Source organism: Benincasa hispida, chromosome 4, assembly GCF_027475165.1.
Source record: "Benincasa hispida cultivar pf3 chromosome 4, pf3_genome.v1.1, whole genome shotgun sequence".
Taxonomy (NCBI): domain Eukaryota; kingdom Viridiplantae; phylum Streptophyta; class Magnoliopsida; order Cucurbitales; family Cucurbitaceae; genus Benincasa; species Benincasa hispida.
Genome location: NC_143481.1, coordinates 66686154 through 66709549, shown reverse-complemented (window position 1 = coordinate 66709549; position 23396 = coordinate 66686154). Strand labels below are relative to the sequence as shown.

Genomic DNA, 23396 nt, shown 5'->3' with positions numbered 1-23396 from the left:
GGACTATAATTGTTATTTTCATGAAATGTTAAGGACCAAAAGTGTTTTTAACATTAAATTAATTTAATGATAATTAAAATTAGTTTTTTTCTTTTGGTGTATTGAATTGTAATAATCAAAGTGAGCCTAGTTGAAGTAACATAGTGTTTGTACTATTAACCTCTATGTTAGAGATTCAATTTTCCTACCCATATATTACTAAAAAAAAACATAAAAATGAACAAGGACCTCACAAATTGAGATCAATGCTGAATGAACAATCAGAGATAAAAAATAAAGACGGAAAAATTACCCCACGAGAAAAGCTCGCAATACTCAAGAAAAAAAAAAAGAGCCAATATGAATCATGTTTAGACGCTCCAAGTCACTTAGAAACAAAAATATTAGTTAGACAAATTTTCAATATTTTATTTACTTATCTAATCTATTTAGACTCCAAGGATGTGTTTTGTTTAATTATTTAAGTCTCATTTGATAATCATTTCATTTTTTGTTTTTTTGTTTTTGAAGATTAAGCTTATAAGCATTATTTTCACTCCAAAATTTCTTCTCTTGTTATCTAGTTTTCCGATGGTTTAAAAAGTCAAACCAAAATTTGAAAACTAAAAAAAGTAGCTTTTAAAAATTTGATTTTATTTTTAAAATTTAGTTAAGAATTCAACAATTGTACTTAAAAAAGGTGCAAATCATTGTAAAAATAGGGAGAAAATAGACTTAATTTTTCAAAACAACAATAAACATTGAAATGGTTGCTAAATAGGCTTTTAAGTGTTTAGTTTTGAAAATAAATCATTTAAAAATAAAATTTATACCACTTTTATCAAACGAGCTTAAATAAAAATGACTTTTTTTTATTAAAAAAAATTATTCAGCAATCCAAACAAGTCCTAACTACAATTAAATAATTTTAACTTTATTATAAATATTATAGAAAATATATGCCCATTAGATGGGCATGCTTAGTATCCATTGACCATGTATCATGTCTCCATTTTTTCAAAGTGTTGTCCACGTGTCTTGTAAATACTCATTATTAGTGTCCATGTAATTCATCTCTTACTTGCCAAATTGCTTATTGACATTTGGTGAGTTTTGAAAGACACATATTGGGCAAATTCCAAAAAGTTTAGAGAAAGTGGGAAAATCCATAATTTGTTATTTTATTTACTTTTATTTTATATATTTATATATATTATGTTTAATTTATTTTAGTTTTTATTTATTCCATATATTTATATTATATTATATTTTATTAACATCTGTGTTTCTATTGTGGTCTTCAAATTTACAACAAACTTATTTATTTATTATTTTTCAGGAATGTCAAAATATTATTTATATAACTTTATACAAAGCTTAGCCCAAAAAAACTCTTTACACAAAACATATGTATGGGCAATATTAATTAATAAGAGTTTCTGTAAACTATTTGGTATAAATAAATTGGTGTATTTACTAACAATTTGTTGGCAATCTATTTTTCAAATAAATTTTCAATTTGTTTAGAAATTAAAATAAAAATACGTATTTAACAAATATTTTTAGAAATCTAGTTTAAGAAATTAAAATACAAAATATAGTTTATTAATAAAATCAAATCAAAGAAAATGTTTTGTGTTTGTTGATTCCAAGTATTTAGTTAGTTGAACTGAACAGTAACAAGTGGTTGATAATAAGTTCAGTTACACTTAAGCTCATCATAATAGAGTGAGTATGCTATATTCAACTAATGTAATTCGTCTTTGCCATAATAATTCGATTTTACTATTTTATTTTACCAACTTTGCTTAAATAATAATAATAGCCCAAATGAACCTAATTCAACTAACGTAGTACTTGTATTATCAAATTTAATATCGATTCTTCCATCTACTTATCATTTTTTTTAAAATAAAAAAAAAGTGTGCTTAAATAATAATAATAAATAGTTTAATAAATGTGAAATAGGATGTAACTTTCACCTGTAAGAAAACTAATAAATACATATCAACTTACCATTAAAACAATTTCACACCATAATTATTTGATTTATGAATATTAAGTATTAATTTATAAGGTGTATTCAAATATATATAATGTAATACCAAAATATAATAATCATGAAAGTTTAATTAAAATTATCTTAAAAATAATAAGAAATAAAGAAAATAAAGCCTAATGGATCGTTTGGGGCAAAATATTGACTATTATAATCCTAGATTGTTATAGATGAGTTATAATAGTTTGTGTTTGAGGTGTGACTGTTTTTATTTGGATTATAATAGTATGCGTTTGAGTGTAAACTATTGTAGTTTGAGAAAAAAACAATGGTAAATACAGTAGTAAAAAATAAAAAATTGATGAATGTAAAATAGTAAAACATGTAACAAATAGAAAATACTGTAATAAATGAGATTTTGTGAAATAATGTGGACCATAACTAATTTGGAGTTTTGAAATAATATTTACTATAGCAAGAAGGTGATTATTATAGTCTTAAGATAGTTCTTGCCAAAAATATTCCTTAAACTATTTTCATAGAATACAACTCCCGAGAAATCGTAATAATTGCAAGTTAACCAGGTATGATTTTGAGTCAATTTCAAGCAATCAAGATTTTATTTTCTTACCAATATGTTTGACTCATCCTAATCAGCTTGAATTATTCTTCCTTAATTTGTTTGGTATGAAAATTAAAAGGTTGCAAATATTAACCTTACGAGTAATGTCAATTGACCATCAATAAAATTTGAAATCAACCTTTGCTTCTAAATCACATATTTCTCTGTTTTGTCACCTTGTTAAGAAAATTCCTTATTTAATTAGGTGTTTTAATTTATCAACTATGTATACAATTCTATTACCCATATACAACTCGTGGTCGTCTCTTGAAAAAAATATTAAAAACAATATCGATGGCTAATTTAAAAAAATTACACCAATAATTTTAATTTATTATAACACATTCATAGACTTAAAAAGCATTATTGATAGTAATTTCTAATCTGAATCTTCAAACTACAAAACTTGTGATCAATTATTCTATATGGCTTATTATACTTAAAAGAAACATTCAACCAAATTGAAAATCATATAGATTTCATTGTCCTACAAGAAACAATGATTTTTGGCTAGGATACATTGTTGAACATTATTTAGCATCGTCAGTCACTTGGTTTTGCCGTCACCTTATATTTTCCGAATGTCATTAGTTACTTGCTCTTGCCTCTTCCCCTCCTTCAATCCCACGCTATGTTGGGTTTTTATTTATTTATTTATTTTGTCCTTAATGTATTTTAGAGACAGAAAAGAAATGGGGCACTTTGAAGATAATTACGAAAAGATAAAGTATATGAGAAATTAAGAAAATTATTGTTTTATATTAATAAATTATGTCTTATAAATACACCTTTTGTTAGGCTCGGTATCTAGAAGTAGGGAAGATATTTCTAAATATCTTATTAGACAATAAATGGAGTTCCATTTTTTTAATTTACCAATTACATATCATATTTGTTTTAATTAAATCCTCGAGTATCTTATAAAAATGTGAGCCGTCTCCATTTTCTATAAGTCTATAATGTGTATATTATAAAGATAATTTATATCTATTTCATCCCTAAAAATTAGACATTAAAAATTTAGTACTTGAACATTGAATTTTAAAAAGTATAAGATATATCATACACAAATTTAAAAGTTTAGGATCAAACTATACATAAACTTTAAATTTATATTTAATAGATCAATTCATTTTTTTTAAAAAAAATAAAAATTTTCATTGATCCATTAAATATACGTTAAAAAAAGGATCATGACTAAAGGGAGAGAATAACACAGTAATTTTACGTAAAAACTCTTATATAAATTAGGATAAAAACCATGGATAAGGATAGAAGAATTCTATTATATTAGGAGTTACAAACTTTATTTTGTATAGAGGAATATCAAGTTCTTCTATAAGAATAAACTCTCTCTATTTTTCTCTCACGCACTTTACTCACATGTTGGAGATTTTGGGATGTTTAACAATCATAGGTCCCCACCTATTTATAACCCAAAGAAACATTGTCATTAATCAAATCTAATGACTTCAAATTGTCATTAATAAATGTGAAAAATCCAACGGCTTCCAATTGCCCTTGGTCAATGTGAAAGATCTGATGACTATAAATTGATCCAATTATTCAAAATTGATTCCAAGAAATTTGTATAAAAAAAAAAAAACTATTATGTAACAATATACAATTAAAAATTTATATATTTATTATACATTTTAAGAAGTTGAGAGATCAAAGAGACATTAAAGTTATTATTTAACTTTTTAAAATCACAATATTTCAACTATTAATTTCCGAACCTACCCCAATATTTGTGGGGAAAAATTGGTACGTGCCTATGAAAGATGAAAGATGGGAAAAGAAAAAAAGGGCATTATTTGCTTGAGGTTGACGACATTGGAACAGAAGCAAAACTTGGGAGTCTTTTGTCTTATCGTATAGGGACATTATTAGAGTGGCCCTACTCTGTTAACCAAACTTAAATTTTTTATTTTGTTGTTTGAATGTCGTCGCCTCGCTCTAGTTTTCAAATATCAATTTTATTATTGCATAACTTTTATTGTTATCGTTATACTTAGCTTTTAATTTCATCCCACTTTCAAATTTAAAAATTAACACAAAAAAAAAGTGTAAAATTAATACTTTTTTAAACTACATTAAAAGAAGTGTCGCAAAAGATTCAAATTCTAGCCATACAAATGTCTAATTCAACTCACAAGGTTAATCGTGTTAAACAAACTCTCAAAATAGAATTTAAATTAATTACTTATTGAAAGACTAAAATAAATTTAGTTAAATTAAGATTCACCTACCCTCTTTGAAAAACTCTGAAAAGAGTTAAAGAAAAAATATAATAAACGTGGAGATTTCATTAGGGTTTATCAATCTTACAAATAGAAAAAAAAAAAAAAACAGACTTAATACAAATTAAGGAGGCCTATTAGACTTTTACCTAAGATAAATAAATATATTATAATGCTATTATATTAAAGATTAAATACTCATAATGGTTTTAAAATTAGTAATTCAAACAATATTTTTACATAATTTTTCATTCTAAAAATATTGGTTTGCAAAAAGAAAAAGTACAAACAATTTTGATAGGCTGCACCCAATTTTTTAGCAACTCAATGCACCAATAAAAATATGTTAAATGACAAAAAAAAGATTTTTTATTTTATTTTTATCGTGTTAAAAAAGGAAGGATTAGGTTAGATACAACCTTACTCCGATAGGATAAGTAAAAATTTTATATTTAAAAAGTGAGTGTAAAAAGTACATATGAGAGAAATTTAATTTGATATTTTTATCTATTAAGGGGAAAAAAGTAATTGAGAAGTAATTATATGGTAGATTGAAAAAAGGGTTTGATGATGAATGGACCACAAAAGTTTTGAAACATGAAAAGCTCCAATCTTGATGTTGAGTTGAATAAAAGGCTTCGGTCGGGGCGCCCCTTGCAATTTGAATTCTAATGAAGACAGGCGGTTACCACTTACCTAATAGGCATGACAAAATGTGGGGTTAAAACTTTTTTAAAAAATTCTTCATTCATAATTCACTTGTCTCCCTCCGTTTCCCCCACTTCATTTTGGCATCATGTTTTCTAAAAGATAAACAATCAAAATATATAAAGAATAACGTTAACAGCTGCCAGTAAAGAAAAACCATTCAAGATAGAGAGATAAATCGAGACGACACTCTCTCTTTCAATACCTTTCTATCAAGGGAGTGCACCAAAGCATTGTGAGATCGATGAAAATAAAAAAGAAAATATCTTCCAAACTAGTATCGTAGTGTTAGTCTCGTTAATAAAGAAGAAAACTTCAATTAGGTCACCGACCTCCTCATATAGCACCTTTACCACCTCCGATCCAAGCAACCAAGTTCAACTAGAATTTGTCTTAAATTGATCGACAGTTGACAGAGTCCCATAAAGTTCCATCACATATTGCTTGCCCTAAGTGGTCTCACTTAACCTAAACTCCCAAAGATTAACGAGATCCCCTACTTTGTTAAATTTGTTTGGCATCGCCGGTCTTAACTATTCACAGTCTCACGTACATTTCCTATAACCAATTGAAACACAACAACAACAAATGGAATCTTAAACTTATAATACTTACATGACAAATCTTGATTAGTTATTCAATTGGATATCTCACGATCAAATTCATCATCTACTCAATTTTGTTCTCGTTAAAGACTTATACATTACTATCCAAGTAGATTTTAGGTTATCCAAAAAACACATGGTTGCATGTTATACGACTGTCATGATCAATTTTCTAGGATTATGAGAATACCATAAACTCTTTGTGTTCGTAGTATAATTTTGTCTTCCTAAATATTCTTTTAATGTTCATGGAATGCACATTTAAAAAAAAATATTGATGTGACAAATAAGATATAAAGGGAATATATATATTGCCAACTTTAGTATATGAAAAAATTCTCTAAACAGCAGTATACCTTTCTTTGCTAATTGCGCGCTTGACACTTAGAAACGAAATCATATGAAATTTAAAAATAATAATAATAAAATTTAAATTAAATCTCATGGTGTAATATTTAAAATTTTAAAAATAACTAATTTCATTTTTAAATTAATTTAACCTGTCATTGTATTCTTTTTTACTCAATATCCGCTTGTCGCATGATTTCATTTGTTAAACTATTAAGGGCAAAAAGAACCGTAGATGGCTTAGAAAAAACATTAAAATCGATATTCTTTTTCAGAGTTTACAAATTAAAATAAATAATTTGAAACTTCAGTAACCAAATAAATAGGTTTTATGTGTATGGACTGAAATTGTAATTCCCAAATTAAAAATAAATAAAAAAGAATTGGGGATCGGTTGTGAAAGTCAAAGACATTGGTGGGGCTTTGTTGGGACTTAAATTGGTTGAAGCCAACTGATGACAAAAGGCAAAACTGGATGGTTAGGAATGCCAAAACGTCGACGTTCATAGAATTAAAATCTGAAAAGTAGGCGAAAATGATTGGATGGTTGAGATTGAGAAGAAACGAGCCAATAACGATGTGTTTTCAAAACATTGTTTACGACGGAAGTCAAATTGGAGTCAATTCTCCTACGCCATAAGATCTTCCAAAAAAAAGAGAAAATAATAACAATAGATTAATAATAACTATTTATACAAAATATACTCTTTTTTTTTTTTTTATAGAGATCCATAAAAATTGTTTTTTTTTCCAATAATAGATAAGGATAAAAGTCTATCATTGATATTATGTGATAAATGCTCATAGAATGTTTTTCTTTGCTATTTCTATAAATAATTTAACATTTTTTTTAATAAAATCTTTTAATAAAAAATTAAAAGAAATTACTTTTTTTAAAAAAATAAAAATGTTACTTGGCATGTTTTTATTGAGTGTTAGTTGGGCGGCACAAAAGATGGATGTAATTCAGTTGCAAGTTTTTTCCATTTTGTATTCTACACTTTTCTTAGAAAAATATTTCACATCATTTTCATTCTTATTTCTCGTTAGTTTAAATATTTACTCTCATCAAATGATTATTTATATCAAACTCTCATTATTTGGATCAATTTAAGCTAAGATCTTTATTTAAAAAAAGCAGCAAAAAAAAGAGCGTAGATTTGGCATTATATATATACACATATATATAAATATTACAACGTGAAATAATCTAAATTTAGTTCATAACATTGGTTAGCTTATTGCACTCAATAAATAATAACTTGCGACATTAATTCCTATCGAATTTATTTATAAGTTAATTGTCTTTTCTTTTCTTTTTTTTTTTTTTCTTTTATAAATATAACACTATAATGATTGAGTAACGTCAATGATTGTTGAAAATTTCTCCAATGATTAAAATGTTACAAAATATCTTCTCTGTTGACACTTTTTTATGAAATATATTAATAATTATTAATCAAATATGAATTTGATTTTTTTTAGAGAATAGAATTACGTAATTAAATAAAGATATGATGTGATAAGTGATTTGATGTTAACCTCGGTAATGTTATTATTATTTTTTAAAAAGAAATATATATATATATATACTTTTTATTATTGAGATTTGGTTTAGGTAGAATTTGAGTTTTCTATCTCCCTCGCTCCCTCCATTAGTTTTTCTGGTAATTTGTTTTGTAACAGATAGTTAACACGACAATTATTTTTTATTTTTAAAAATATTTCTAATTTTAATTATTAAATAAAATATCTTTTTATCTCCTCCTTTTTCTTGTTTCTTCCTCTCTCCTTCAACTTTCTTCCTATCATAGCTACCATTGTCTTTAGCCGCCGACAACGATCAATTTTTCCCCATTTTATTTCCTTCTTCATTTATTCAATTTCAATCTAGTAAAAAGATAAAAATAAAAAAGAAACGGTAGAGAAGAAAGGGGAAAACCCCTCCATTGTCTGCTTTTTTTAAAGAACTTGAAGGGAAAATATCTTTCATTTTCAAATATGAAATCATGAGTTTCATCTTTAAAAATTAATGGAGTTTTATACCATTCGTTCTCTGCTTTTCTAAATTAAGAAGGGGGAGAACCACAGTTTCATATCAAACAACAAATGATGTTTTTCCAACATTTCTTTGTTTAAATTGAAAGAATCGAACCGAGCAAAGAATAAAGAAATAAAACAGAAAAAGAAAAAAACATCGTTGGTGAGAGATTGCAAGTATGATGATTGTGTCCGTGATAATCATTAGAGGGAAAAAGTTTGAAAATATTGTATACATCAAGTATAGTTTAGTCATGGTTAATGTTCAATAATCTATAAGATACAAAATTGAAAATTTATAATTAATTTTTTTGACACTTCGAAATAAAAATTATAAATACGTGATTAAAGAGTATTACTAAAAATAAATTTCAAAGTAAAATTGTTGAGCTTAAAATCTAAATGCAACAAACTTTTCAATCCTAAGGAGAACAAAACATAAACATTTGTCTATTGAGTAGTAACCGATGTTAAACCTTTTGAAGTCAAATTGTTGATTAAAATTAAAATTATAATTAATTATAATTAAAACGCTATAGTGTCCTACTAGAGTACACGTGTCTATTAAGGATTGGCTGAGTAAATTCTTCTTGTACATCCTGTGAAGCTTCCTAAGAAGGGAGAAGGAGAGTGTACCTGCCGGCAGCGTCCGGCGCGGCGCTATATTTTAAAATATAGGGAAAAGTCCGGCAGAGATCTGAAGTGGCCCATATTGATCTACTAAGGTCAATCAAAATCCATCACGTTCCGCCACGTGCGATCTCACATGTGCCGCCGACTCCACTGTCGGCTGTGAATCGGCTCGGCTCGATTTGGCGCTGTACGTACAAAGAAAATTTCGAGGGAAGGTCTCGTCAGGCCGTGGGGCAACCGGTGATTTTCCAGGATCTTCACAATCCCGTACCTCCATTTTCACTACAAAATAAAATAAATAAAAGGTAGGGGGAAATAGTTATTATTTTTCTTTTAAAAAAATCAAAATGTTACCATTTTATTCATTTCAATTTAGTTTCGAAATTTCATAATAAATTTTGTTTTAATTTGATTCTTTAAGTCTAAAGTTTTACATTTTTATAATTTTTTCATTCGATATTTATTTTTCATTTTTAGTATTAATATAGGTTGATTAATTTAAAATAATAATAATTATTAAATTAAATACGTTTTTAATTATTTTTTATCATTATTAAAATAAAATTTAAAATTTCACTTTATAATTATTTTAAGTTAATTTATAGGACATTGAAAAATAAATATTTAATGAAAATAAAAATGTAAAATGTAAAACTCTAGAGATCAAATTAAAAATAATCTTAAATCTGAAATTTGAAATTGTAGAATTTTAAAATGTATAGACTAAATTGAAATCAAAATCAGAATTTAATGTCTAGATATGTAACATTTTAAAAACGAAATAATAACTATATTGTAAAAATGTATTTTTTTCTTAAAAAAATGTTTAAATACTACTTTGGTCCTTGTGCTTAGAATTTTGGTTCATTTTGGTCTCCAACTTTGGTTCATTTTTATTCATGTACTCTTAAAATGTTTATTTTGATTCTTGTAATTAAAAAATGTGATCATCTTAGTTTCTTCTTTTTTTCATTTTATTTTATTTTTTAAGGATTAAAATGATATATATTTTTTTAAAATTGAAGGATCAAAATGCATCAAAGTTGAGAGTATTTTAAACAAAATGAAAGGACCAAAAGTATGGTAACCAAATTAATATTTAAACCTTAAAAAAAAAAATAATAATAAGCCTGGCCCCACCTTGTGTTGCTCTAAGGCACCTGATGATGGGCCCCCATGATGTGCGGTCCTGATTTCTCTCTCCAGAAACACTCTCGTGGTCGTGGCTCTTTACTTTACACAGAGAAAGAAAGAGAGGAATGGATGGCACTGGCAGAGGAAGCAGAATAAATGTTAAAATACGGTGCGTTTTGACCGAGGGATTCTTTGGGTTCCTTTGCTTGTTGTGTACGCATTTGACTTCAGAATGCTATACCATAAAGGAAAAGAAAAGTTAAAAAACTTATAACACAATTTTTTTAACCTAAAGTTTACTGAGATGAATATTTTACTCACTAATGTCCGTGGAGTCTATAGTTTTAACTTTATCATTTTGTTTTGTTTTCCTTCAGTGTAGGTGTTGTAAGGCATGGGAATGCTAAATATGTCACTTTTTTGTGCAGGTGTGTGTTTTTATTTCTTTTATTCTTTAGTTTTCACTCTCTCACTTAATTGATAATCTTTCTAGAGTCATAAAATTGTCTAGTTAATTGGACAAAAGTGTTCATTTTTTTTTTGGGTGCAGTTGCGATCATTTTCCTTTTGTCGAGTCTTTCTCCTCCAGGAGCATAAGCTGTTTGTTGGGATTGTAATTACCTAAGTGGATTAATCTTCTCTATGTTTAGTGAGAGTGTTATAGATCATTTTTGGATCAAGAATCACGAGTTCAAAAGACAAGTCGTTAAGAGCAAAATCAAAACAATGACAATCGAATGAAGGAGCTAATAAGCTGAAGGATGAAAAAACAAGGGAAATGAGAGGCGTTGGACCAAAAGGCCCAATTTGCCCACCTCGACCTCAGAGACCAAGGCCGAGGTAATTAAATCGTTTTCCATCCTCGAAGAATTGCTTCTCAAAGGCCACGATCTAAGTCCCCTTGGCTGGCCTCAATTCACATTCCCTCATCCCACTTGGATTTGAAACTATTAGTCCACCCTACAATAAATAGGGGTCATAGGCATTTAAAATAATTTCTCCTTCATCTCTCTAGCTTGTTCCGCCCATTTGCTAAACATTGACTTAAGCATTGAAGGTTTTATGGTAGGCACCACAATGTTTTCCTTTTTTGTCTTGCAGACCATCTTCTTCCATGAAATTATTAATTTACCGTCAAAAGGCACTTGAAGGTCAAGTGAATTTCCCGTTGGGAATAATTCACAAAAGCATGTAGGAGTTGCACTTTTCACTTGTCTCACATTGGAAATTAAAAAGTGACTAGAGCGTATATATAAGAGACCACTTCTAAGGACTTGCAAAAATAGAAAGAGTGGGAGTAAAGGGTCTTTCCCCACATGTGCCTCGTTGCATTGCTTGTCTTGGATAGGTGGGCTTGGGCTTGGGCAACAATTAAAATTTTCAGTTACATAAAACATTGTGTTTGACACGTGTGCAAGAACTATATTTATTTTTAACTTTATTCAAACTCAAAATTAAATTGAATTGATGTGGTTTTCTTTTTTTTTCTTTTACCATCTAAAACTTTCACTTTGCACAATTTTACCTTAAAAGATTTTTAAAGTATATATTATTTCGTAATTATTTTTTTCATTTCTTTTCTAAAATTTTTGCTTTACATCGACATTGACATGAAAGTCTATAATATATATCTAATATATTGTCTTACTTTATATAAATAATAATTAAAAATGGTAAATTATAGTTCAATTAAGTCACAATCAAAATTTAATTATCTAATTACAACTATTTTGATCAATTTTCACAGAGTTTTTTTTTTCGAAATTTCTATTCATATTTTCATAAAATCGAGAGTTTCAATCTTTCGAATCTTGGTTAATACAATTGAAATCGGAAACAAGAGTTTTGGAGCCCGAAGGTTATACACTTACACACGTACCCCACAGACCGTGGGATCTCTATACCCGTATCAGTGTTAGGCCCTAAAGTTATAGGGTACACGTACCCCACCGGCAGTGGGATCGTATAATTCGTACGGGCATATTTTGTCTCAGCCCCCTTAAATTTATTTTAATTTTCAACTGATCCAGTACGGAGGGGTCTAGAATGAATAATTATGATGGTATGGGCGTGGGGAGAGTTATGGGATTAAATGGAAAAATGCAATGTATTTGCAAGGAACAGCTTGGAAAATGATTTTGTGTATATGCCTCCCACAATGTCTCATCTAAAACAAAAGAATATTTGTCCTATTGACACAGTCGCCGGCCCCTTTGTCATCCACGTCCCTCCTCACACTATCAATATTTAACATATCCCACAACAAAACACTAATTATTCTTATATATCTAACTTCAAATAGTTTAATTTACGATTAATTCATTCGAACAAAAATCGATGGTTTGATTTTATATTTTGAAGAAAAAAACTACTAATATATGGTGATAAAAAAAACAATTGTTATATGAGATTAGGATAATTGATATACATAAATATCATAATTGATCGATCGCATGTAGAACCCAATTTATCATGAAATTCAATTGGATTAATATAATGTATAAACTCAAGTGTCTAGTGACATGGATAAATTCAAGTTTTTTTTCCCTAATATACCTTAGTCTCCATAAATTCTAAAGTTGTTGAAATCAAACTAAATATTTAATTAAAAAGTCTTAATCTCATTCGTGCAACATAAATATTTATTCTAAGCCAAATGATTAAAAAAGTGAGGAGAGATTTGTGTGTGATGGTGAATAATTGCTGACATTGATTGTGAACTGAGGAGAATTAATGTATATATTTAAGTAAATATGACATTTTGTTGTGGGTGTGTAAAGGAAGGTTTAAAGTCCAAGCCTATAGGTCATTGGGAGGAGGCATGGGAGGCAAATGCTCTAAAGAAAAATTTCAAATGTCTCATGGATCGAGTCGACTAGTCGAGCTGGTAAATATATACTAATAAAAAAAATAACTGAATTGCACCCGACCTAGCTCTCTGCAACTTTGAGCGAGTAAATAATGTCTAAATGAGAGTATTGACCTTATCTTTTTGCGTGTTTAGTTGAAGTACAATTGTATTAACTTAGTCATCATATTGTAGTAAGCTCAATACCGCTCCATTATGAGTATCTATTACACACCTCAGCTCGAAATAACTTAAGACAAATTTAAGGAGATGCAAGTCAAAGATCATGTCCACAACATCATCCAACATAGACGAGATCCCAGTCCTAACCCATCTCAAGTATTGTGAGACTTTTTAAATTTTTTTATTTTTTTTAAAACTAACATCAAAATTAATGAAACGTAGATTTAAAGACTAAGCATAAGAATAAAAACAAAACATATACACAAATAACTAATAATTATAGATTTTTCTTTCCTAATCTATTCAATAAATAATATACACAAATAGCTAATAATTATGCTACAAGAAAAAACTGATCCAAATTAATACCAAACTGAAAATTAACTACAAGCTTAGGAATCTAGCAATTTTTTGCGTATTATATTAATATATATTAGAATTTAGAACACAATACATAAAAGCATAATACAACCTAGTAAGTAAAGCTCGGCCGCCGTGATTCAAGCAAGTGCCGAAGCCGCAAGCCGCAAGCCGCTCAGCTATTCGGCGGCTCAAAATTTGAACAGTAAAAAGTGGACCCAACCCCACATCTTTAAATCTCAAAAATTGGCGTTAGCGACTGAGTCAAACAATATTTTTAATTTTTCTAATCAAAAGAGGAAAAAAAAAAAAAAGAAAGAAAGAAAGAAAAAAGAGATGGGGTTAAATTTAAACCATCCCAATAAATTTGCACGCTGGCTGTAGTTTCCTGCCTCTGCCGCTCGCTTCTTTCAAGTTTCTTCACTCTTCTCCCTTTCTCTCTCTCTCTCTCTCTTCATTTCAAAAACTCAACTCACTGTCTCTCACACAAACAGTCTCAACCGACTCACCACCTCTCTTTCCGGTAAATCTGTCGGACTGCCGGACCTCTTATTCCGTCCCTTGAACCATGACGGTGTTCTCCGGAAAACAGGTGTTTCCGTTAAACTTCGAGGCGGAGGTCTCTCAGAGGCTCATTGAAGCCTCTCACTCTGGAGATCTCAAATCGGCTCTCGACTGCATTGCCAATCCTTGCGTCGACGTTAACTTCGTCGGTGCTGTGTATCTCAAGAACAGGAAGACTGAGGTGGTGTTCAGTGATGAATCCGCCTCGCAAGTCCGCGTCGAGTATGATGAGTTCAAAACTGACGTGACGGCCTTGTTCGTCGCTGTTCATACAGGAAATGTGGCTCTTGTGAAGAAATTGCTGGTGAGTCTTTTTTAGAATTTGTATTTCTGTCGTTGATTACTTTCGGTGTTGTTGTTGCAACCGATGATGAGATTTGGATTTTTTGGCTCCTGCGGATTTTCATCTCGTCGTGAGCATTTAATGACTTGTTTTTTCAAAAAATATGTGCACGTTTTCGTAAGTTGTTTGTACTTCTCAGTTGGTTTAATTTTTCTCTGCATCATTGTTCAATGGCATGATTTCAATTATTTGAATCTTCGATGCATTTCATTGAGAAGTGCTTGTTGACTTTAAATCCGGAGATTTCAAATTTGAGACGAGTCCAGAGTATTTTTGTATGATCGCATTGATGATTTCTGTTTTGAACTTCGGTGTTCAGATCGATTTTACGCGCTGAACTGAGATATTTACTCGTTTCCTCTGCGCGTGGTCGCCGATTTACAATCAGTAATTGGCGAACCAATCACTTCCTCTGACCTTACGTTTTCATGCTTTCTTATCTAATTTCTATATATGTCTGTTTTATTTGCAACAGTGACGAGTTCTTTTCACTGATTTTTTTTTTTATATAATTAAAATTTTACTATTGCTGCATTACCATCCGTATATGGCATACTTGCATTCTCCGTTGTCTAAAAAATTATGGAATATGAAGATTTTAAGGGGTTTGTTTATGCGTTTGTGGTGATAAAAGTAGACATCTAACTGATATAAGTAACTTGTATTATACTCAAGCATATTCATTGTGACCTGTTCGTAAAAGCCACATTCAATTATTTTTTAACATACAGCTATTTATTTGGGTTTTTATGTAATAACTATTACTTGACCAAAGTTCCTTGTCGTTAAGCCAACCTATCGCGTCGCACATTCTCTTGCTTTTATCTCTTCTGCTAAGAGTCAATAGTGTTCTGTAATTTTAGGGAAAATGGGAAGTTTCTAAAATGTTCACAACATGTTTCAACATTTAAGTTTGTAGAATGCCCGTGTCAAACTCGTCAGAGAATCTTATCACTGGATTTCTACTAAGACTTCTAAGTTTAATTTGAATGTCAGAGCGTTGGAGCTGATGTGAACCAGAAACTGTTCAGGGGCTTTGCGACAACAGCAGCAGTGAGGGAGGGCCATCTTGAGATACTCGAGATTTTGCTCAAGGCTGGGGCATCTCAGCCAGCTTGCGAGGAAGCTCTTTTGGAGTCGAGCTGCCACGGACATGCAAAGTCTGCAGAGCTGCTCATGGGATCAGATCTGATTCGACCCCATATTGCAGTTCACGCTCTTGTGACTGCATCTTGCAGGGGTTTCGTTGATGTGGTGGACACCCTATTGAAGGTATTATTCATTTTAGTACAACTTCGTTTGGTTGTGAGAGTGTTGAGTATTGGGTTCTTTTCCCATCTTTAGATAACTAGGCTTTGTGTTGCTGGTAGTTCACCTTATTTCACTGATAAAATTAAACTGGTGGTGGGTCGGAGCAACTGCATTGGTTGGTCATGGAATTTCAAATGGGTTTTATTTACCCTATTGAAGGTATTATTCATTTTAGTACAACTTCGTTTGGTTGTGAGAGTGTTGAGTATTGGGTTCTTTTCCCATCTTTAGATAACTAGGCTTTGTGTTGCTGGTAGTTCACCTTATTTCACTGATAAAATTAAACTGGTGGTGGGTCGGAGCAACTGCATTGGTTGGTCATGGAATTTCAAATGGGTTTTATTTACTCTATGTTCTGATGTAATTTCGACTTCATTTTTCTGGTCAGTGTGGCGTGGATGCAAATGCAACTGATAGAGTGCTACTCCAGTCCTCGAAGCCTTCTCTCCATACAAATGTCAACTGTACAGCGCTAGTCGCTGCAGTAGTTAGTCGGAAGATCTCAATTGTTCGTTTTCTTCTTCAGGTGATTTTCTCAACTTCAAAAAAAAAAAAAAAAAATGAAGATGGTGTATGCAAGGAAAAGTTTTTCTTTTTTCTTTTTTCATTTTAACACTTTTGCATTGCATAACAAAGTTCTGATGTTTTCAATGGGAAACAGGCTGGAGCTCAGACTGATATTAGCGTAAGGTTGGGAGCATGGTCTTGGGATATGGATACTGGAGAGGAGTTCCGAGTAGGTGCAGGACTGGCAGAACCTTATAATGTTACCTGGTGTGCAGTGGAGTATTTTGAAAGCAGTGGTGCTATCCTGCACATGCTTCTTCGACATACGTCTCCCAATGTTCTTCACTATGGAAGAACTCTCATCCATCATGCTATTCTTTGTGGCAACGCAGGAGCTGTTGATGTCCTTTCTAAATGTGGGGCTGATGTTGAATTCCCTGTCAAAACGACCGGAAAAATAGAATTTCGTCCATTGCACATGGCTGCTCGATTGGGGAATGTAGCAGTCCTTCAATGTCTCATCAATGGTGGTTGTGATCCAAACTCAAGGACAGATTCAGGGGATACAGCACTTATGATATGTGCAAAACACAAGTACGAAGAATGTCTAAAAGTATTGGGTGCAGCTGGTTCTGACTTTGGCTTGGTTAATGTTGCTGGTCAGTCCGTGAGTTCAATTGCTGGCTCAAATCAGTGGACCTTCGGTTTTCAAGAAACCGTGATTGATTTGATAAAAACTGGAAAAAGACCAATTTCCAGCAATATGTCTATCTTCTGTCCACTTATATTAGCAGCTCAAACTGGTGATACTGAAGCCTTGAAAGCTTTGATTGGCTGGGGGGGATGTGATCTAGATTACCAGGACGATCAGGGTTTTACAGCAGTCATGTTTGCTGCTTTGAATGGTCATGCTGAAGCGTTCCGGTTGCTAGTTTATGCTGGTGCTGATGTAAGGCTGAGCAATAAATCTGGTGAAACTGCAATCACCCTGTATCAATCTCACCCAAATCACGACCAATTTGAGAAGGTGATGCTTGAATTCGCCCTTGACATGGGAAACCGCAACGCAGCCGGTTTCTATGCCTTGCATTGTGCTGCAAGACATGGAGACTTGGACGCAGTGAAGTTTTTGACAAACAAAGGCTACGATGTTAATGCAACAGACAGTGATGGCTACACTCCACTCATGTTAGCTGCAAGGGGTGGCCATGGATCGATGTGTAAACTTTTGATCTCTCTTGGTGCCCGTGCAGATACACGAAGTACAAGAGGCGAAACTGCACTCTCTCTTGCAAGGAAAAATGAGAAGAGTGAAGCAGAGGAAGTGATACTAGATGAGCTAGCGCGTGGGCTGGTGTTACATGGTGCTCATGTAAAGAAACACACCAGAGGAGGAAAAGGAAGTCCACATGGGAAAGAGTTGAGAATGATTGGGAGCATGGGGATGTTACGGTGGGGGAAGTCGAGCAGCAGGAATGTGGTATGTCGAGAGGTCGAGATCGGGTCAAGCTTGAGATTCGTGAAGAACAGAGTTAAGAAGGGAGATGGTAGTGAACCAGGATTGTTCAGGGTGATGACTGTGAAGAACAAGGAAGTGCATTTTGTATGCGAAGGAGGATGTGAAATGGCTGAGTTGTGGGTGAGAGGCATCAGGCTAGTGACAAGAGAGGCCATAATTGGGGAGCGAAAGGAAATTTGAAGAGTGAAAGAGATTTTGTAGTGAATGTATATAATCCGTTGTTTAAGGTGTACTTCATCTCGAAGTACATATTTTTCTTCTCTCTTTGAATCAAGGTTAGCAATTGTTGTAAATATTTCCTCGTCTATTATAATAGATAGAAAAGAAGTTGGGCTCAAAATTAATTTTTAAATTTTGTTTTGTTTTGTAAAGGTTGTATAATATTACAAAAATGTAATCTCCTAGCATGAGATCAAGGTACAAACAAAACAAAACCAAAGTACAAGAGTTAGAGCTCACAACCAAAATAAATGCAAAACAAAGAAATTGAAATCACAGAAAAAAAAAGCCCTAGGTCCTTTTATCGAGTCAAGTGAGTCTTGAAGGTTCACCAAAAATTTTAGACTCCTTAGCCATAATCATAGAGTGACAATCAACTACTAAATGAGAGATATCATCCCAAGAGAATAATACTAAAGGAAGTGAAGAATCTGTAATACCTTTTAGGTGACACCGATATCCTAGTCACCATCTGATCAACCACAAGATTAGATCCAAGAATGCAACCTGAGCATCAATAACCCTCTTGGACACGGAAGCAACAACCCCACAACTTGGACCCTCAACAGGGGTGGACACTTAACACACTTGCGTGGCCTCTAAACATAGTTAAACGACATCTCAAAATTCCTCTCCTCACAGCCGAACCATCACAAAGCAGAGAAAATCATCCTCCACTCACCTCCACACAAAGGAGTAAAAATTATGTTTTTTTAACGCTTAAAAGCTGTGACTTTTACAACTTGGTTCGGATTTCTGAGCTGTTTTAAGTGTTAACGAACAGATGTTCAACCCATTTTTATAGTAACAAAGGGAACTGAAGCACATATACGGTTTGTTACAGTAAAATGTAAAATCTTTCATTTGTTAAATCTACGAATTACATTGTTATTCTGTTAACTATGGGATCCAACTTCAGAGAATTACATTTCACAGAGACTTCAAGTTCATATCTTCCTACCTTACAAAAATTAAAGTTGTAAAATAATATTGAATCCCCATTTCAACATCCATCTTTTGTGGAATCCATTTGGATCGAGTCAAATGACTTGAAGTGTGACTTATACTCGCCTCACAATTACATCCCTCAATATGACGGCTTAATTAAAAAAACTACAATAAATTCTTCGAGTATTCATCTGTCAAAATTGGGAAATATAAATTCTTTTCAATCTTTTAACCTCCAGTGATTTCCTTCTCCTTTGCCTTGCAGAGATCTTCGGCTGACTTGATAAACTTCTTAGTCAATTCATCTACCTGGAAGCAGAAACGTAACAATATTTATTAATTAATAAAAAGCAAGTTTGAAATATGATTTGATTAGGTTCAACTTTGTCCAACTCACTTCCTTTTCCAGTCTTTTCATGTCATCCTTCGGGTAGCTTGAGCTCATTTTTTTAACTGTATCCATGGCCTGTGAATCAACCACCAATCAACTCAAAATTCTGTAAAATAATGTGAATAGTCAAATAAAATCCTTTTATGACACACTTGCTAAAACGCAGGACTGTTTGAAGACTAAAAGTGCATTTGGAAATACTTTTTAACTGGTTAAAAACACTCATTTTGCACTTAAGAACACTTTGTCAAGCACTTAAAAGATAAAAAGTCATTCCAAACCGACATTAATCCAACTTGTCATACACACAAATGAAACCACAGCATTGATTTGGAACATGGGAATTTGCAATATCAGTTGGTAATTGATTTTAAAAACAGTTGGAACTTGGAAGAAAGAAAATATATAAATTAAATGGTAAAAGAAAGTTTTCGTTTGACAACCATTTCTTTCCTTTTTACAAAAAATACATGTTTGTAATATTAACATAATTACTTCACGACCATTCGGGTGAAGTGAGCTGGGATTATATTGTTAGCTAACAAGAAACTTACTGCTTTGGAGTTTGGATACAAAGTAATACTTAATAGATGAGGTAAGTGCCACAAAAATAATACTGACTAGGGAAATCTTGGGAGTTTATGCTCTAGATGATTGCTGACAAAGATTTCTGAAAAAGAACGTTATAAATTGAAGATATAGCTAAACTAACCTTTTGACGAGCCCGTCGTATGCTTTGTCTGGAATCTTCGCAACACTTGGTGACCAGCTTACATATGGCCTAGAAAAACATCCACCAATGTAGGCATTATAGAAAGAAAAAAAAAAAAGGGAATAACAAGGAGAGATGAAAAAATAATTTGGAGATTACCTGGATATGTTCTTTGGTCAATCTGGTATAGCAAGTATAAAAGAAAAATCAAGATTAATATTGGTCAAAGTGTCAAGGTCAAGCTTGCAGATATGATAAGCTTTAACATTTAAACAACAACCACATAAACAGGGGAAGAGCAAAATGAAAGCTTACGGAGGAATGACTGCAATTAGCCTCTCTCCATCTACTCTTGGTGCTAAACCTAAAGGAGATGAGACTATAGCACTCTCCAAATTCTTTAGTGTCTGCATAGAATAGTAATTATTATAAGTATGACATTTCAGATACGCCTTTTCATCTGAGAACTCTAATAGATATGTCATTGCTGTATATTGTTATGATAATGACAATACTCTAGTAAAGCCTAACTCAATATAATATATCTCAAGGATTGCAAAAGATGAAAAATTGAAAACTATAGCAACATTTGCTCTGTTAAGTGAACTTCACAATATAGGACATGTTTGGATTGAATTTCTAAATAATTAAAGAAATGTTTTTAAGCAGTTAAAAAGCCAATCCAAGCAGGCCCACGTTCTCCTTATCACAAATAATCATGAACCTGAGAAATTAACCACATATCTTGATGAAGAAAAAAAAAGAAGAAATAGCTTAAGAGCAGGGTTTTGTGAGCTGATTACATTAGGATCATAGGGATTTATTGACAATGTTTTTGGATCCAGGACCGATACAACCGCAATCTGATTCAACGGCATCTTCACGCCTGAAGTTTCTACTATAATGTGGTCAAGCATTCCTGTAAATACAGTGTATGAGATAGTGTAAGCAATCACAAGGGCAGGGTAAGACAATAAAACCTTGAAGCGTAAATGATACACAATATAATGGTAAACGTACCAGAAGATGCCCTGCCCGTTCGAAGTTTGCTTAATTCTCCCGATAATGCAGCTATCGCAGCCTCCATCTGCGAGCTAGCGTTTGCTTTAATAGTGGGTCTAATATCAGGCAATGCCTCAGCCATACTTGTAGAAGATTCATCTTCCCAATAGAAAAAATTAAAGCAATTCAAAACCGGAGCTTAACATATACAACAAGATTAAGAGAAAAGTAGAATACTGAGTAGAAGATTAAGAATGATAAGGGGTGGAAGGACGAATACTTGATTTTCGGCCTTTAGCAAAACCCCGACGACTTTCTCGGACGAAATCTGAAGGAGGAAGAGCAAATACGGCAGGCGTCTCGGAGGTCGATGAGTTAGAGAGATCGTTGACAATGAACGAAAATTTACTGTTTGAATTTGCAAAATTTCGGAGAATGATGAAATTTCTGTAGGAGAAGGAACGTTTCAGAAACATAGCCATTGAACTAGATGTTGCTCGAACTGATCGAACTCCTCAACTTATTTCTTCATTTCGATGCTCGCTAAGATTTCTGATTAGGGTTTTTCGTAAACCCCAACGATGGACATTTGGCCATCTTCACTATTTTTTATTTTTATTATTATTTATTTTATTTTACCTTTTACTAAAGCGCTCATCGATATTTGAAAACATGAAATAAGAGGGGAAAGAAAAAAACATCTCTCTAAACTTTCAATTCTTCTGTGATATAATCAATTTCTTTAACAAAAATAATTGATAATGGATCGATATATAATTGAAATTTATATTACATTTGTAAAATTATAATTTTAAAGATTTATTAAACACTTTTAAAAGTTTAAGATTAAACTAGTAATTTTATTTCTAGTTTGTTCGGTTCTATGAAGCACAGATACTTCATGTGAAGCAAAAATTAGTATCAGACATGTATGAGATACCGATATTTCTAGATACTTCTCAGATACGTATCTATACTTTCTAGATACGTATCTGACACGCGATTTGACGTATTTATTTCGTACTTTTTTTTAAAGAAAAAGACAAATAACTCATTTAATCTTTCCCAATCTAAAATAAGGCAACTTATTTAAAAAACTCACTACTCGAGTCCAAAACTAAAAGAAAAAAAAAAAATAACGGACCAAACCCTAGACTAGAATCATCCAATCTCCATCTTCACATTTGAGTCCCCACAAAATTCACAAAAATATAAATCATTTGGATATCTTCAACAATAAGTTCTTCGTTTATCTTCATACTTCTCTCTCTAATATTCTTCTTTTTCTTCTTTGCAATATGAGTCACTTTTCTATTGCATTTTATTAACTATTGTACTTCAACATCTTAGATGTTACTTCTTTTGTATTGTATTTCAATGTTTGTATTCTATTTTGTACTATTGTTATTAACTTATATGCTAAAATTTTCTATATCCTTGATTTTTTTTTTAAAAAAATGTATCTTCAACGTATATATATATATATATATTAAAATGACGCATCTTTAGACGTATCCGTATATTAGTTTTTTAGAAATTGACTAATCACCGTATTTAATAGTATCCGTATCATGTAGACATATCTATGTCTGTGCTTCATAGGTTCAGTTCTCACCTCTGCTAAGGGGACAAGTTGTGTTGTAAACCCTAGAATCTATTATACTATGTAATCATGTTTAAGTTTATATATGATGCTTATATTAGTTAACCTAGTTGCATGATAGGTTGCGAGTGATGTAAAGGCATAAAAGGCTTGAGATAAGAAATTTTCTCTAAGTGTTAGGCAAGGATGCTCTCAGGTAGTATGAAGAGGTATCCCACATTTAGTGAAATTTTGAGCAATGTAAGCAAAGGGAAGCTATGGGTGGAGTTAGGCCAAGGAGTGAAAGAAATTCTCCAAGTATGGCATTTGAGGCTCTCGAGTGCAATGATGAGTCTTGGCACTTAGAAGAAGGAGAGCTTGAGAAGTGAGGTCTTGCCATACTATGCTTCTAAGGACTCAAAAAGGGAAAATTTGGGTAAGTGTGGCATGAGGTGTGTGTTGAAGGCCCATGTTAAAGGTTAGTTTTGGCTATCGAGTGAGGAGTTGGCCGTGGTTGACAAGGAATAGCCCCACAAGAGGTTATTGATGGCCAAGGCGGACGACATATGTGCATCCAAACTTGCCTAGGTGAGCGC

At 31.8% G+C, this 23396-nt stretch overlaps 2 protein-coding genes across 3 annotated transcripts; one reads left to right on the top strand and one right to left on the bottom strand.

Moving 5' to 3' along the window:
• The first annotated feature begins 13965 nt into the window (after positions 1 to 13965).
• On the top strand, positions 13966 to 18286 carry LOC150036901 (uncharacterized). The gene is made up of 4 exons (XM_090313059.1): positions 13966 to 14570; positions 15606 to 15881; positions 16309 to 16446; positions 16582 to 18286. Exons 1-4 carry the CDS (start codon positions 14271 to 14273, stop codon positions 18124 to 18126), a joined length of 2259 nt encoding a protein of 752 aa, XP_090169185.1. The 5' UTR covers positions 13966 to 14270; the 3' UTR covers positions 18127 to 18286.
• Positions 18287 to 18999: 713 nt separating this feature from the next.
• LOC120075897 (uncharacterized) lies at positions 19000 to 21855 on the bottom strand. 2 transcript variants are annotated; one of them, XR_016529283.1, is made up of 8 exons: positions 21499 to 21815; positions 21237 to 21377; positions 21020 to 21135; positions 20532 to 20623; positions 20376 to 20397; positions 20217 to 20285; positions 19511 to 19610; positions 19000 to 19422 (listed from the first exon to the last, which is right to left on the bottom strand). XR_016529283.1 is itself a non-coding variant. In XM_039029636.2 (8 exons), the coding sequence occupies exons 1-8, from the start codon at positions 21698 to 21700 to the stop codon at positions 19342 to 19344; spliced, it is 792 nt and encodes a 263-aa protein (XP_038885564.1). In that variant the 5' UTR covers positions 21701 to 21855; the 3' UTR covers positions 19000 to 19341. The 2 variants fall into 2 exon arrangements, 1 of the variants encoding a protein (XP_038885564.1); XM_039029636.2 differs by having other exon boundaries at positions 19511 to 19579; positions 21499 to 21855.
• Positions 21856 to 23396: the final 1541 nt, after the last annotated feature.